This window comes from Acomys russatus, chromosome 15 (assembly GCF_903995435.1).
Source record: "Acomys russatus chromosome 15, mAcoRus1.1, whole genome shotgun sequence".
Taxonomy (NCBI): domain Eukaryota; kingdom Metazoa; phylum Chordata; class Mammalia; order Rodentia; family Muridae; genus Acomys; species Acomys russatus.
This window is the reverse complement of record NC_067151.1, coordinates 16,443,552-16,459,999: the sequence shown is the minus strand read 5'-3', so window position 1 is coordinate 16,459,999 and position 16,448 is coordinate 16,443,552. Positions and strand designations below refer to the sequence as shown.

The following is a 16,448-nucleotide window of genomic DNA, read 5'->3' as shown; positions in this document are numbered from 1 at the left end:
TAAATGTAAAACTCTGAACACTAGGAAATCCCAGCTAGAAAGGACAGAAATGAGAATGCGAGCTCTCTCTGCCCCTAGCATTTCCTTCTCATTGCTAAGAGTCATCTAAATAAGCAATGAAAACTTAATATTGTGGATAAACACTTAGAGAAGGTGTAGGTTCTTAATTCATATAGTCTGCCCAGATACATTTCACATGAATCGCACATTTAAGAATGGGAGAGTTAGTGAAACTGTAATAAAGTCTTAAGGTTGCAAGGATCTTTCTTCATCTTCCAAACCAGGGCTGACTATAAGGTGGAGAAAGGCCCCACGTTAACAGGTGGCTGAGAGTCACTGTGCAGGTGTGATGGTGACAGCACAGAATTCTTCTTAAGGATATGAAGTAAATTACTGAATATATCAATTCACAGTAGTAGATAATTTATGTTCAGTGCTGCCACTTGGAGTCAAATACATCTACACACACACACACACACACACACACACACACACACACACACACACACACACACACCTGAAAAGCCTTGGAAAACCATCCCTTAAATGTTAATAATGGTTATATTAGTTGTGGGGATTGAAAAAGAGACAAAAAGGACCAAGACATTCCTCTAAAGGTGTGTGTGAGGAGTGGATGAGCAAGTGTGGCCTTGTTGGAGGTGTACTACACTGGCCAGGGCCTTTGAGACCTCAATAAACTTGCACCATTCCCATGCCCCCTAAGCCTCCACCCCCTACTAGCAAGTCAAGATGTAAGCTCTCAGATGTTACTGCCACCACGCCTTTGCTCTGCCATGCCTCTAATCCTCTGAAACCATACATCCAAATTAAACACTCTCTTATAAGTTGCCTTGGTCATGTGCCTTATCACACCAATAGAAAAGTCACTGAGACAGCATCTGTACACTTACTGTAGACGCAAAGAATATAATGCCTTGGCCAGTCTTTACCTAATTTATGCCACTGCTGCTTTGACTCAAGCTATGTTGAAGGATGTAATCACTCCTGTTGACCAACAAGTGGGTTTCAACAGGTTTGTTTCTGCTTAAGCAATGAATATCACAAGTTCAGCGTTCCTCTCCTACAAGAGAACACCCATTGGTCAGGGTCCTGCCACTGGCCCTCTGTACTGCTTTGGGGGGGCGGGGGGACAGAGTAACCAAGGAACAAACAAAGCCAGCACAACACTCTGAATGCAGTTTTTGTGGCAAATAGCAAAAGCTCTCTGCCTCTGACTTGGGGATCTTGTATATCCGAGCACCTGTGAAACAATAGGCGAATTTGTTAGCTTATTAATAGGGTAAAATACAAAATCCCAGTTATTGATAAACACCAACCCTTTTATTCTCGGCAACAGTTAGAAATTTACATACTATGATTAGACAAATAAAATTAAAATGTTATTAAGTCTGGAAAAATAGCTCAAAGGTTAAGTGTTTGCTGCTCTTGCACAGTTGGGTTCCCAGCACCCATGTTGGGTGGCTTATAATCCCAGTTCCAGGGGATCCAATGCCCTCTTTGGCCTCCACACATTCACACTAACACACAGCACACACATATACCTTAAAGTTTATTAATACAACATACCTTATTTCTCAAATATTTAGACATTAACTCTACAGAAATACAACTCCATCTAAGTCCTGTGACTTCAGCTGTGTGTGTGCAAGTCCAGTAATGATCTCAGTGTCCATCTGAAGCACCAAGAGCACTAAGTCCAATGCTCGGCGCCATGCTTCAACCTTTGGTGTGACAGTGTCGTAAACTCTTGGAACCAGCTCAGGGTCATCTGAAGTATCTATATGAAAAAGTCCACTACTTAGTTTACTATATTCATGCAAGATATACGATGAAGGAGAGCCAGAGTCGGTGGCATTTTGTACATGGTGTTGAATGAATGTGCTGGCTTCCACTGCTGATGGGTGAGTGGCAGTGTTACACATGACAGCTGACAAGAATTCATGCCACCCACTTGCCAGGCACTTCAGCACAGTTGGTCTGTAGACTGAAAGAGATGAGGCCATCCAAGAGGAAGAATGAGGAAGCCATCCAAAGCAAGCCTGGTGTCCTTTAGTTAAAGCTTGCTCAGCAAGAACCTGAAGATGGCTAAGACATAAAAATTCAACAGCACCACCTCCAAGGAAGACCTTCTCCTCTTTCAGGGCATGATGTAAACGATACACACAAGACCAGAACCTGTCTTCCCTGGTTTGCATCTGAGCGCTCACTGGGCTAGTGAGCACCGCTGTAACCAAGTTAACTCCCTCTGCTGTTAGCAAGACTGTCGCTTTGCTGCTCTTGTTTATATCATGCGGACTTGTCCAGAGGGTCATAGACACCCCACTGCCCACACAGTCCTCAGTCACTTGTGTGACATAGGCCACTGGCACTGCCCTTGTAGCCTCTGCAAATGCTTGCAGCACGCTGCCACTCACCAACCCAATTAGCAGACGCTTGCTGTGCATGCACTTTTCAGTTAAGTGCTCAGATACATTTCCTTGCACTAAGATGAGGTTCACCCTGAACTGGATCAACACCTGTAACACACAGTTTGCCCACAGTTCTTCTGCACTATCTTCTGGAAGCTCCCCACTAGTTAACTTGGTCCTAACATTTACTGACTTATTAAATCCCGGGTGGCGGTAACTCTCTGTGAGATCACCTTCAATGAGAATCACCCGGAAAGGCTGACCCTGCAATTCCTTGATCAGAATAATACTAGACATGGGTACAGCAGTGACATATCCTAGACAAACACAAGAAAAGGCTTCTGGTAAGCCTGGGAGACAGCAAGTGAGGACTCTTGAAATATCAAACACAAACGGTGCCATCCAGTCGCCCTGCTGCAGACATGTAGTCTGCCATTGCAGCCTCACTGCTGCTTCAGCCAACGTCATGCTGCTGTCATCTCCATGGCTCAGGCCAACTGCCAGCTCCGCCAAATCATTACATCTCAAACTCTGGGGAGTTGAGCTACGGTGTTCTAGAGACCCATCAGGTCTGCTTATCCAGTGGCTACTATCTGTCCTATTAAAATGCCTACTGTGAGCGAGTGCTGACTTCCTGCAGAAGGAATCTGTATATAGACTGTTTTTCTGAGGTTGAGGTTGGGGTGTGTTTTTTTCTATTCTGGCCTTTGCCCGAGGTGTGAAGAATTTGGGTGAGGTAGCATGTCTCCCAGAGGGACTGTAATTGGACAGTGACTGAGATGTAGCATCTTCGAAATCATGCTTTTCCCGTAACCACCCAGGACCTGAAGGGACTTGTAGAAAAGGACACAAACTGACATCAACTGCTTCAAGTCTGTGACCTGTACTTGTGTCGTCCATGTGGCCAAATACATCATATATGGGCACCTGAAGGGGAACTACTGCTTCGATGCAAGAGGTCAAGCCTTCTGACATTACTGACACTATCACTGTGGTGGGAATACCCAGCTGGAGACAGTCTTCAACAGCACTGCTCCATGCGCCAACAAGAAACAAGAGAGTGCTGGCTCCGATGCTGTACGTGCCATTCTGTGCTTGAACTGCTTCGTTGAGAAGGTGTCCCACGGCACAGGTCAGATCCAAACCTTCCAGAAGCCTGACTGTTGAGCTGATTAACATACTCTCATGACGCTCTGCGTCTGTAATAAACTTCGTGGCTTTTACTGGACCTAGGAAACCTCTTCCTGTTTGTGCAAATAATGAAAGTTGTTGAAGTCCCACGTGCCTTCTGTTGTTTATGACCCTGTAAGCCATCACCTCGAATAATAACCTGCAAATAAACAAACACTTGAAACTTTACTCAGAGTGATTCACGACCATAAGTGCTACATACAGAGAAGAAAATGCAGCTCACACGTTTGGATGCAGGTTCAGTTAAATGTCATCAGTGTGGTGATGCACAAGAGTGACATAAATGGCGAGGACATGGGGGACACGATGGTGTAGAGGGTTGATTACTCCACATGGCAGAGAAAACGGAGAGAGCACAAGACAACAAGCAGGGTTTCCAGAGGGTAAACTTAGAATGAATGTAGCTCAGGATGGTCTTAAATCTGTGATCATCCCGTCTCCACCTTGAGACCGCTGGAATTACAGGCGTGATCCATCATGGCATTTGTAGGGTAACTTGGGTAGCAGAGCCAGCAAGTTGAAGGAGAGGGTAATGAATGTACAAATATGTTAGAGGGAAAAGCACTGTGTACGAGAAGCTATACAAAAAGCCTGGTGGTAAGGGAATATGGCACACACGGCAAGGAGCTGAAGGGCCTGAGGCTCCAGTGGAGATGCAGCTGGATCATGAAGGACACTTCATGTGACGCCAGGAAACTTAAGCCTTCACTTCTGATGGGAAGCACACATGTGAAGACTAGCACACCACTTGATGTAGTGATGAAAGCTTGTACTTCTGAGTCTAGAAGCCAGGGCCTGAAGTGGGGAGCCCTTCAGTTCATACACCTGGAAAACGAGAAGCTTCTTCACAGCTAGTATGAGCACAGTGCTCAAAACAGTGCCCAGCACATAGTGCCCTGTGTGTTGAGATAGATCATCATTCTGGCAAGTTCCAGACTGAAGGTAGAGCGGCCACCCAAGAATCTTCTGTGAAAAATGAAGACAGAGGGGAGAAAGATTTGGGTATTGATTGCATTATGAATGGGGGTGGGGTGGGGTGGGGTCAGGGACATGCTACTTAAAGGGAGATCCAAGAGCAATTAAAATTATTCAAGATATTCCAGAGGTCACATCCAGAATGAATACCACCAAGAGAAAGACTATTAGTTCAATACTGAAAGGCTTTTAAACGTTGTACTTTCTAACTGAAAAACCATCTATAGTCATGCACTGTGGCACATGTCTGTGATCTCAGCACTCAGGGAGGCAGAGGCAGGTGGATCTCTGTGAGTTTGATGCCAGCCTGCTCTATAAAGCAAGTCCAGGACAGCCAAAGCTACACAGAGAAACTCTGCCTCAAACAAAACAAAAATGAACAATCAAAATACCATCTATTTTAAAACTACTGTCCTGGAAGTGTGAATTCCATTAGGTAAGGGACTGGAGCTAAAGTAAGTGATACTGTAAGACTTTCTGAGTTTTTAATATTTTAAATCATCTTATAAGTCTTAAATATAAAAAAGCAAACAGTTCAGATTTTTGCTTATCTTCTAATACCGACCTTAATTCTGGTCAATTTGTCTCTGAACTAGCTATACTCACCTTTGAAAGTGAAGAGCACTACAGTCAACACAGCCTTTAGGATGAAGGACAGGTAACTACTCCTACAGAACAGCTTCCTGCAGGCTTTCAAGGGCTCATTAAAGTAGAAAGGATGGGCAAGCCCAGACAATATGTAAGGGATTATATGAACACACGAACACACACAGACACACACACACACACACACACACTCACTCACTCACTCTCTCTCTCGTCCTCTTTTCAATGAAATTTTCAAATCTTATCTAATGAACGCTTACAATATATTCACACATATGCCTTGCTAACATCAGAATACACTCAACTAATTGAACAGTCCTTATTCATCATGTCTTACTTCTATCTGGTCTTACTTTTTCTGGCCTTCACCTGCTTTTCCTTCATCTCCTTACTAAACTCTAAATTCTATTTATCAATGGTTTCAATTAATCCATACATCACATCCTCAAATCTTCTGTCTCTCTTTGATTTCATCTTACTTACTTTATAAAGTTACTAATCTTGATGGAATAAGGTGATTTTAATTTAAAGAATACAATTTACATTTAGTAAATTCACAATATTGTTTAACTACCATCTCTACCTTGCTCCAAAAGATTTAACAGTCACCAAAAAATAAACAAACAAAACCCAAAAAACTGAAAGTAACTCTATGTTCCCTTAGTAATTGGTAATTAATAATGTGCCTTTAGTCTCTATGTTTTGACCTACTCTTGTTATTTTATATGAATGGAATCATGTAATATGTGACCTTTCTGCACTTTATTTAGTGTGTTTTGAGGTTCCGCCACAGTTACTATTTATAAGTACTTCTCTGCTCCTTAGTAGGCACCACACTTTATCTATTCATCCACTGCTAGACATTTGGGTTGTTTCCATCTTTTAGCTACTGTGCTTATGCGGCTGTGAACATTTCTGTACAAGTACATATTTGAACATGCTTCCAAATCCTTTAGCTATAAATCTAGGAGTGAAATTCCTGGGTCATACGGTAATTTTATGTTTAGCTTAGGGAACTGCCCAGATGTTTTTCCAAACAGTAGAGCTTTGCCAGCAGCAATGGACAAAGGTTTTCATTTCTCCACATTCTCACTGCATTAGTTTTCCATGGTTGCTACTCAAAATTCTGTCAGAAGGCTGCAACAACACAGTCACACTCTAGAGATGATGACGTTGCAGGGCAGTGCCTCCTCTCAGAACTCTAGGGAAGGCTCCTCCCACCCCCGTGCAGCTCCTAGTTACTTCTGTCACTCTTTGGCTTTTAGTTGCATAACTTATCTTTGCCTGTTTTAATTGTCCTTTTTGTTAATTATAACACCAGTTATTGGACTTACAGCCTACCCTAATCCAGATGACTTCATCTTAACTGTGTCTACAAAGACTGCTTCCAAATACAATTACATTCTGGGTGGATAAGAAGTGTGTGGGGGGGGGGAGGGAAGGTGGGCGGGCGAGCGCGCGCACTGTTCAGTCACTGGCATATTCAACAACACTGCTTTTGCTTTTGTAAATGTATACACACCCTAGCAGATGTGAAAACATAGCTCATTGTGGTCTTCCATTTTCCTAATGATTAATAATAGTAAATATCTTTTCATGGGCCTACTGGACATTTGTATATCTTCTTTGGAGAAATGTCGATGGAAGTTTTTTGCCTATTTTAAGAGTGTGATTTTAAAGGTCTGTGTTACTGAATTGTAAGAACTCCTCATACATGTCAGATAGTAAACCCTTAAGCAACAAGAGCCAATCTCGTGCTCGCGGACCTAACCAACCACTGACAGACAGTATCTGAAAAACACAGAAATAAACTGAGCATCTGTACTGAACAAGTAACATATTGTCATCATTCCTTGAACAATGTATTGTAACAACTAATAACCTAGCATTTCCATTTTCTTAGTTTATTATTGTATTAACTTGAAGAATAACATATACTCAGTATGAGTGTCGGCTAGATTTAAATACTCTACTGTTTAACATAAAGCACTTCTGTATGTGTGGACTTTAGTTTCCATAGTGTAGCCTTAAAACCCTCCCCCTATGGACATCGAGGGGCTACCCTATTTGATTTGCAAGCACAATCCACCATTTCTGTTTTTTGTTTTGTTTTGTTTTTCGAGACAGGGTTTTTCTATGTAGCCTTGGCTGTCCTGGACTGCTCTGTTGACCAGGCTGGCCTTGAACTCACAAAGATCCGCCTGCCTCTGCCTCCTGAGTGCTGGGATTACAGGCGTGTGCCACCATGACCGGTTTGTCTTTTCTGTTTTGATAATGCACTTTGACTCATGAAAGTTTTTAGGTTTCGCAGATTTTAACATTTATTTGTTGATACTGCTGCTCATGCTCTTAAGGGTATATTAAAAATCCATTGCCAAATCCAAGGTCACACATACTTAACCCAGTGTTTTCTTCAGAATCCTATACATTACTGAGTTTACTGATAAATTTGGTACTAATTTTTACATATGTTGTGAGGCAGAGGCTCCTTTACATGTGGATACCCACTGACTTGGTGCCACCTGTGGAATAAACTATTCTTTCTTCAATGTTCTTAGCACCTTTATCAAAAATCAACTTGTTAAAAATATATGCATTTATTTCTGGGCTGTGAATTCAATTGTACTGAACAAAGTAATCACTTTGTGCCAATACTACACTGTTACAAAATCTATTAACTTTACTGTTAGGTGTGATGCCAGGAAATTTGTGGGGTTTTTGTTTGTTTCTTTGTTGTTGGTTTTTGTTTTTTTGTTTTTGTTGTTGTTATTAGTTTTTGGTTTTTCAAAACAGGGTTTCTCTGTGTAGCCTTGGCTGTCCTGGACTTGCTTTGTAGACCAGGCTGGCCTGGAACTCACAGTGATCCACCTGCCTCTGCCTTCCAAGTGCTGGGATTAAAGGCGTGCGCCACCATGCTGGCTAAATTTGTGTTTTTAATGTTCCTTTCTTTACATTTATGTCTGTAATTTGCCAGAAGCTGATTTTTGAGATAGTGGTCTATTTCTCTCTTCACTAATATCTAGTTGGAAAAAAAAAGGCTGAAAGAATAAGTTTAAAAGTCAGGCCGTTCTTCCCTGCTAACAAAATTTGAGAGTTTACCTTATGAAAGACACTTGGCACATAGCACAAATGAAACCACCTCAAAAATATAAGGTCAATACTAAAATAATTAACCTATTTGTGGAAAACGAAGCATGATAATTGAGTAACATGCACAAAATCTCCCAACTATTAAGTAAAAGGGTAAACCCCATGTAATAACTGCCCAAGTTTATGCTATTAATTGTCACTGTATCAACTACGTTTCGCTTCACTTCCACCCGGTGTTTCAGTAACTTGTCGTCCTTCTTTGCATCTTCACTCCCCCTCTCAAGCCCTCTGCCATCTTCTCAGTCCCATTGAGACCCTTAACTTGCAGGTGCCTATGCCTTTCGTTGCAGGCAGGGGATGGGGTGGGGTGGGGTTTAGTGTTAAGAATTCTGCCTAGGGTCTCCTCTCTAGATTGTAATTAAACTGTAAGATATAAACTGTAAGATACACACGGTGAGGGGGAAACAACCTAGAACAACAGGAAGAACCCACAGGCACTTCAATCAAGTCCAGTCTGTGCTGAGTTACGTTACAAAGGGTTTATCCAGACAAAGGAAGATGGATTCCAACAATCTACAAGGAATAAGTCACACACCACACATATCAAAGTTAGCGCTCAAAAGAGATCGGTTAACATCTGAAGACTCTCTCTCGAGTTTGAGTAATAATTGAAAAAAATTGTCTTAGCATCCCTAACTTGGGAAAAATCCCTAAATGATTTTGAAGAGGGTGCAAGGGGCTATCATCAATACAAACTCAAAATAAGAATGCCTCATTTTCTAAGAGGTTAGCTATAAGAAGGCAGTGACAGTGAAGAGGAGGGGAAAATGGTTAATTTCAAAAGCGATTAGCTACGCTGGTAACTGTTCTTGGAGGTGCACTAACACAGCCTGGGTTTTCCTCTGCTGTGCCTGGCACTAATGCCTTCCACAAACAGGTCAGCTTCATTACTTGTCAGCTTCACGTGACCTTAGTTTTCTATCTGCAATGGGAGTGCAGAGTTGAATTATTTAAACGGGGTGTTGACTTCAGTTTTCTTTTCATAAGGTCATATCTCATTTTGGCTAAATATCCAGGTTAGAACACTCAGACGTGCTTTTCAGGAGTTATATTTAAAAGCTCTGTATTTTTTGACGGGTATAAATAGGATTTTCATAATCAGACCCCAGTCGGGCCTCCAGTCTATTCCTAACTCCATAATCTAACCGCAGCACTCCACTGCTCAGAGCCTCTCAGAAAATAGTCTTTGCTCCTCTGTCTGGCACAAGGAGTTCCTATAAAAGTGAGTCACATCCTTTCACTTCTATGCTCAGAATATTTTTGTTTGCTTCTCGAGACAGGGTTTCTCTGTGTAGCCTTGGTTATCCTGGACTCACTTTATAGACCAGGCTGGACTCAACCTCACAGAGCTCTGCCAGCCTCTAGGATTATAGGCCTGCACCACCACCGCCAGCCATCTATGCTCAGAATCTTAGTCTCCCTAACTCAATAAAGGCTGTGTCCCCACAGAGCACTAAAAAACACACTTCTTCCTGTCTGACTAATCTATTCTGCTCTCCTAAGGCCTCCTTTGTGCTTTTGGAATATGCAAGGCATGTGCCCTACCTCAGTATTTCTGTCTGCGTGTCCCTCTCTCTGGAATGCTCTTCTCCAAGAAATCTACTGCCTTAGAGATTTTAAATACTTCCTCAAATTCCGTCTGAGGGAAGTCTAACCTGACCAACCTATCACAAATCACGAAACTCCTTTCTTTCCATATGCAGATACTCTTTATTGGCTTCATTTTCTGTTTATCCTCTGATGCTTTACAAAAAAGACCATAGTACATTTATTACATATAAAGATCATCATTTTTCTATTGAAACGTTATTTTCCACATGACAATTTTAGTCATTGAGATATCCCAAGTACCTAGAATACTGCCTGGCACCTTAGCACAGGCATTAAATAAATATTTAAGTGCCACCTTATTCCAAATTTGAGTAAACATTAAAGGACCAAACAGATGTCACGGCTAATATTTCTCTTCCAAGTAACCTTGGACCCCTTAGTTGGGACCCTTTCATTGGGGCTCCTTTTTCAAATGATAATTAGAATTGTCTCTGAAAAATATGGAAACAACTAAATGGTTAACAAACAACAACATCAAACATTTATTTTTACTCAGTTTCAAACTGCCAGGTGTATGTCATGTAGAAAGCACTGGATAAATCTGGTAGTTTAACACGTGTACGGCTTTACTATCTTACTAGCTGTTACTAGTAGCAGTTACTTTTCAAGATTGGGGGATCCGAATCAAGGTCTAGAAGTTAGAAGTTGAACTTTAATTTTTAAGCTGGGTGTGTGGCATGCATCTCTAGAGTTTGAGGCCAAGCCTGGTCTATATAGTGAGCTCCAGGACAGCCAGAGAGGCATAATGAGACGCAGAAAAAAAAATTTTTTTTAAAAAACTAGAATATCCAAATTCCTAAATCAATGGTGATAAAAAATTGGTTTAACTGTAGCAGCCTTTTGATAGCTATCAGATCAAATGAGATTCAGAAAAGCCTAAAAGGGGCGTGTGTGTGTTGTGTCTAATATTCGTTTTCTGGGTTTCAGAAATCTCTTTAAAATTAGTGTTAAATATAACTTTGAAAACTGGCCAAGCATAGCTTTCCAGATGAGACACACGGCCTGAAAAACCAATAGGTTAGAGCTAAATGATTTAACACTTTACTTCATTCGCAAAATAAGAATTTATATCATTTGAATTTCCATTGGGAAAACTTAAGGCAGGAAAAAAAACGGCTTCTAATATGAGGGTAAACTTACCTATTCCCCAGGAGCCTAAGGAGATTTAAGGATTACAACACAAGTGTCTGCGCGGAGAGGCAGCGGCTTTGGGGGATGTGCCATGCTTTACTCGGTACGTTAGGAGGAGATTGCTTTGCACTCCTCCAGCGGGTCCAGGGCTGGCCGTTGGGCCCGCGAGGACGCCCCCTCCCCCCCTCCACCCCCACCCCAGGGCCGGAAGGCCGCAGGGCGGTTGGTCCGGTGTGTGGACACGCTGGACACAGACCTCTCTCCCACGCTTCCTGCCCTTCCAGCCCACGGGGGCCGCAGCCCTCTTCACCGCGCACCGCCCCACGCAGCGCCGGAACTCAGCCGGCCCGGCCGCCGCTCGGGCGTGGCCACGCCAGTCTTTTCTTTTCATTGGGCACAATGGCTGTCAATCACGGGAGCTGGTGGGCGGGCTTGAGCCCTGAACGCGGCCTTAGCAACGGCCCGCCCACCCCGAGCGCGCACCGCGGAGGGGAGGGCGGCTGTTACGCGGCGCGGGTAGGGGCGCGGGTTGGGGGACATGGTGAGTGCTTTGGGACCCCCTGTGTTCTTCCCAACTTCTTGCCTTTCATGTCAGGCAGGAGCCTTGGGTACCTGTAGTGGCTAAGCCAGGGGACAGAGATGGGTCTCACTCTCCGTTTATCCACCATCGCCTGCAGTCTATGAGGGTGGTCCAGCGATTGCCCAGGAGCAGCGGAGACCAGTGCCGAGGCTGAGGGTCTTCCAGACTGGGAGGCGTGCACGGCAGAGGCCAGAGGCCAGCAACCTCGGGCCACCAACATTCAGCGTGCCATTAACTCAGCCGCTGACAAAAGGGGGCCCTTGAGGGTCAGGGGGCCACCGACTCAGTCAGTGACAGAGAGAGAGGGCTATCTTAGTCACTAAAGGTTAGAGGGCCACCGACTCTACCAGGCGGGGCACCTATTTAGCAATTGGTGATCAGAGGGCCAGCGACTCCTTCACTGAGAAGAAGGGCCACTGCCTCAGTCCAGGTCAGGGGTCCGCCATCTTAGACCACTCATAGCTCAGGGGCCACTGGCTTCTTGCTGGGAAAAAAAAAAAAAAAAAAATGCTGATTCAGGTGGAAGACCCTTCATCAGAATCTGTAGCTTTAGAAGCAAGAATCGACGGCGACCACAGCCAATGACATATACAAAGTAGGCCACTTAGGCACCTCCAGGGCTCCACATTCCACCTGCAGAAAGAAGAATACCCAGTGGCTTCGTGACCCAACTTGGTGATAGAATGAAGCAAACAGCAGAAAGGTCCTTCGTCTTCCACGTGTTAGGTGCATCCCTGTAGTTGGGCAAACATTCTCCCCCAGAAACACGCGGGTTTTACTTCTGTGCTTCTGTGGTGCAGTGGAGAGTGGAAGCAGATGATTGTGTAGTAAGCATTCCCCACAGGCCCCGCGCCCCCCTAACCCACCCCCCCCCCCGCCACGCAAGCCCTGTGATACTTGTATGAAAAGCACGCATTCCTTAATACTTTCCTAATAAGCCAAGGCTAACTGCATTCTGACACACCGCGTGTTTTTGTGCTTTGATGCCATCTTACTTAATTGCGTCTCCCTTAAAAAGTTCCAGTTTTAACAGGAAAATGTAGGGGAAAAAAAAAAATAACACCACACTGTCAAGAGATTAATAAGCATACTTAGGAGTGAGAGTTCCAGGCTAGTTTGGGCCCCATAGGAAGAACCTGTCTCAAAAGATGGAAAGAAAGAGACAATAAGAATTATTAACGAACCGGGCGTGGCGGCGCATGCCTTTAATCCCAGCACTTGAGAGGCAGAGGCAGGCAGATCGTTGTGAGTTCAAGGCCAGCCTGGTCTACAAAGTGAGTCCAGAACAGCCAAGGCTACACAGAGAGACACTGTCTCGAACCCCCCCCCCCCAAAAGAACTCATGCTACAAAAGGAAACGGGATACTTGAATCTGTGCGGTCTAGTTCCGTTGTCTTCACCCATGTGTGTACTCATTGCAGGCATCCGGCCACCGCACGACTTTAGACCAATGGAAGAAAAAAGCAGCAAAAGTTGAACTGAATGACACCCAAAAGCAAGAAATTAAAGAGGCCTTTGACTTATTCGATATCGATGGGTCCGGAACCATAGATGTGAAAGAACTGAAGGTTCTGAAATTGTTCCTAAGGCATTTGAAAAACTACACTGGTGTGTGTGTGTGTGTGTGTGTGTGTGTGTGTAACCTAGGGTTCTACCACGGGGCTTGCCTACTGATCCTTTGCCCTGTCATTACATCCTGCTGAATGTATGTAATGGAATGTCATTCTTCTGAAAGGCATGGATGTGTACTTGCCCTCAGTCAACAAAACAATGTCTTGTAACATTCTAGTTGTGTACTTGGTTGGTGAGCAAGTCAAACCCCAGAACTCTCAAGGTTAGGTGCTCTAGCATAGTAAGATTGGCTCTGTGTTCAGTCTATGTTAGAGACTACTAACATAGACTACTATTAAAGCTATTGATAATTTAAAAGTTGAGAATGGGATCATGGCATAGTAAACTACGTCCCCTTCCTATTGCAGATTGCAATGCGGGCCTTAGGGTTTGAGCCGAAGAAGGAAGAAGTTAAACAAATGATAGCTGACATTGACAAGGAAGGCACTGGCACCATTGCTTTTGAAGATTTTTTTGCCGTTATGAGTGTAAAAATGGTATAGCCTATTTTTTCAAAGAAATGCTATCCTAGCCTTGTCCATGGGTGGGCCTGGAGCATAGAGATTTTGTGGGAGAATTGGATCTAGGTGTTAAGGGTGAGTGGGGCGTGACAGCACAGCAAGTGGAGAGCTGTTTTCAGAGTGGTGAAGATGGTAGGGAAGGGTTTCGTCGGGAAGTATTGACATCTGGCAAGATGGAAAGGGTGCCCAAACCCCAGAGCCTTGTACTTGGCAGTCACTGGGACCCTACTGTGGCCGCAGTTGCGAGAACAGAGAATACCCCCCCTGCCACCCCCACCCCCGCTCTTGGAACTTGCTGTCTTATGGACCTTGAGGGCAGGCATGTGAGTAATAATTGTGTAAAGGGTGGTGGCCTGAGAACACAGCCTTCTGGTACAGTTATGCACATACCACTCTAGAGTTAATAGACCTACTAAGTCCAGCTTGATAGGACAAATAAACAACCAGTGACATTTCATTTTCTAAAGAGTGAGAAGGATGAGAAAGAAGAAATCCTGAAGGCGTTTAAATTATTTGATGACGACAGTACTGGAAGCATATCACTAAACAACATCAAGAGGGTTGCCAGGGAACTAGGGGAAAACTTAACAGACGCCGAATTACAGGTAAATCTTGTTTGTTTTATCATAACAACTCATGTATAGTTTTGTATGGTTTATGCCACTCAGTCATACTTACACATTAAAAACCACAGTGCCTGTTGAGTTTCTGTCACCCTGCGTCCTCAGTGTTGCGTTTTGCTTTACAGGAGATGCTTGATGAAGCCGACCATGACGGGGATGGAGAGATAAACGAGGAAGAATTTTTGAGAATGATGAGGAAGACCAGTATTTATTAGCTTTGCCTTCTAGGAAGTCTTGACAGCTTGCCCGTTCAGCAGTTCAGTAATTTAATACTTTAGCGCATTCATTTCCATTTTTAGTTTCTGGGCTCAGCTTGGTCTCCTGCTGTGTAATCCATGTAAGAAGTTATGCGTCTCTACCGGTGTCATTAAATCTGTAGTAGCAAGAAACAAAAGCATGGCTTATTTGAGCATCGAGCCCCCAACAGTATTTCCATGTGCTATTTTTTAAACCTCTAGGTTTCAAAAACATTTAAAATTTATTTTTCAGTTTAATAAACTTGGCCCCAGATCCAGATATAATTTTTAAAAATTGTTTTTAAAAAGTCTGAAAACATTATTTTCCATTATTTCCTTTTGTGTGACTTAGAAAAACAACTGATAAACATGTTTTTTTAATCAGTTCCTCAAATGTGCAAAGTATTAATAAAGCTGGCTGATGTACGGTGTTTCTAATTTTCTTCTGGTAGTTACTATTGTGCTTTGAATGACGCTTCCTTAGCCAGGCACCACAGTAGTGGGTTCTTTAAGGGGTGAGGTCCTTAGGGTTCCTCCTGTATTAATGAGGTTAAGACTCTGTAAAGAGTCTGTAAGGCCCTTGAGGTGACTCAGCAGGTCGAGGCGCTTGTCACTATGCCTGACATAGTGCTTGTCTTGGTGGAAGGTGACAACTGGCTCCCACAAGTTGTCCTCTGATCTCCACATGCATGCTATAGTGTGTTGGCCTACAGGCATACACACACATACATAAATACAATACAAATTTATTATTATGTGTATGACCATTTACCTGCATATATGTCTGTGTACCACTTGAGTGCCTGGTGGCCATAGATGCCAGAAGAATCACAGGTTTGTGAGTTTCTGTGTGGAATTTATCCCTGGAAGAGCAAAAAAGGCTTGCACCTCTGTGCTCTGTTGTGGGCAATCACAGTAAGGCCTCACAGGTTAATGCTGTTGCTTTTCTCACAGACTTCCATGAGGCAAGACAATCCAGCTTGTTCTGTTTTGCTAATGGGAGCAAAACAAAAGGACAGGCAGATCCCAGGAAGTTAGGATCACTTAGACAGTGACTCTAAATATCACTTAGGTGAGTTCAGTCTAAAACTTTGGCTGGACTCAGTTCCCAGCCAACTCAAGGGAGCTCTGTGTCATCCTTTGCCAAGTCTAGAATATCCCACAGACGCTCTTGCATCATGGCCTCTAACCTGCTGAAACCATATGCCCAACTAAACAAAGTCTTGGTCATGGTATTTTATCACAGCACCAGTGAAACTCATGGAGTCACACACACAGGTGAATATAGCAGAAAGATTACGAGCAAGGGGATTGGCAGGGGGTGGGTGGGAGTAGACATGTATGTGATCAAAATTGTCACAATGAAGCTCATTATCATGCATACTTAACATGTGCTAACATACCATACATATAAATACACTTTAAAAATCCAATAGAAAAATAAATAGAAAACATGGAAAAAAAAACATACTCAGGAAAAGGAAATAAAAAGCAGACTCTGAACATAGGAGTGTCCTTGCATTAGAGAAATGAACCCTAAAAACAACTTAAATTAAAAAAGAGATGACTTGCAGTGCAGAATTACAGAAATAACGTTTAAAATACTAAAATATCAGCACTTTCATATACTATTAGGGATATGAGTTGGCAAAAATCTTCCAGCAGGCAGTGTCTATTTAAAAAAAAAAAATGTAGATAGCTTTGGCGCCGACTAATTGACCCATATATAGAGAGAGACATATGTGTAAGAAAAGTTAAGCAAATGATTGAAAAAAAATTTAAAT

The 16,448-nt window shown here is 43.2% G+C and overlaps 2 protein-coding genes across 2 annotated transcripts; one reads left to right on the top strand and one right to left on the bottom strand.

The window, feature by feature from the left end:
* Positions 1-1,551: 1,551 nt before the first annotated feature.
* Bbs12 (Bardet-Biedl syndrome 12) lies at positions 1,552-3,783 on the bottom strand. The gene has a single exon (XM_051157076.1). The coding sequence runs from the start codon at positions 3,741-3,743 to the stop codon at positions 1,617-1,619; it is 2,127 nt and encodes a 708-aa protein (XP_051013033.1). The 5' UTR covers positions 3,744-3,783; the 3' UTR covers positions 1,552-1,616.
* Positions 3,784-11,113: 7,330 nt separating this feature from the next.
* On the top strand, positions 11,114-14,950 carry LOC127199184 (centrin-4). Its single transcript, XM_051157078.1, has 5 exons — positions 11,114-11,196; positions 13,095-13,241; positions 13,653-13,781; positions 14,273-14,410; positions 14,554-14,950. Exons 1-5 carry the CDS (start codon positions 11,185-11,187, stop codon positions 14,641-14,643), a joined length of 516 nt encoding a protein of 171 aa, XP_051013035.1. The 5' UTR covers positions 11,114-11,184; the 3' UTR covers positions 14,644-14,950.
* Positions 14,951-16,448: the final 1,498 nt, after the last annotated feature.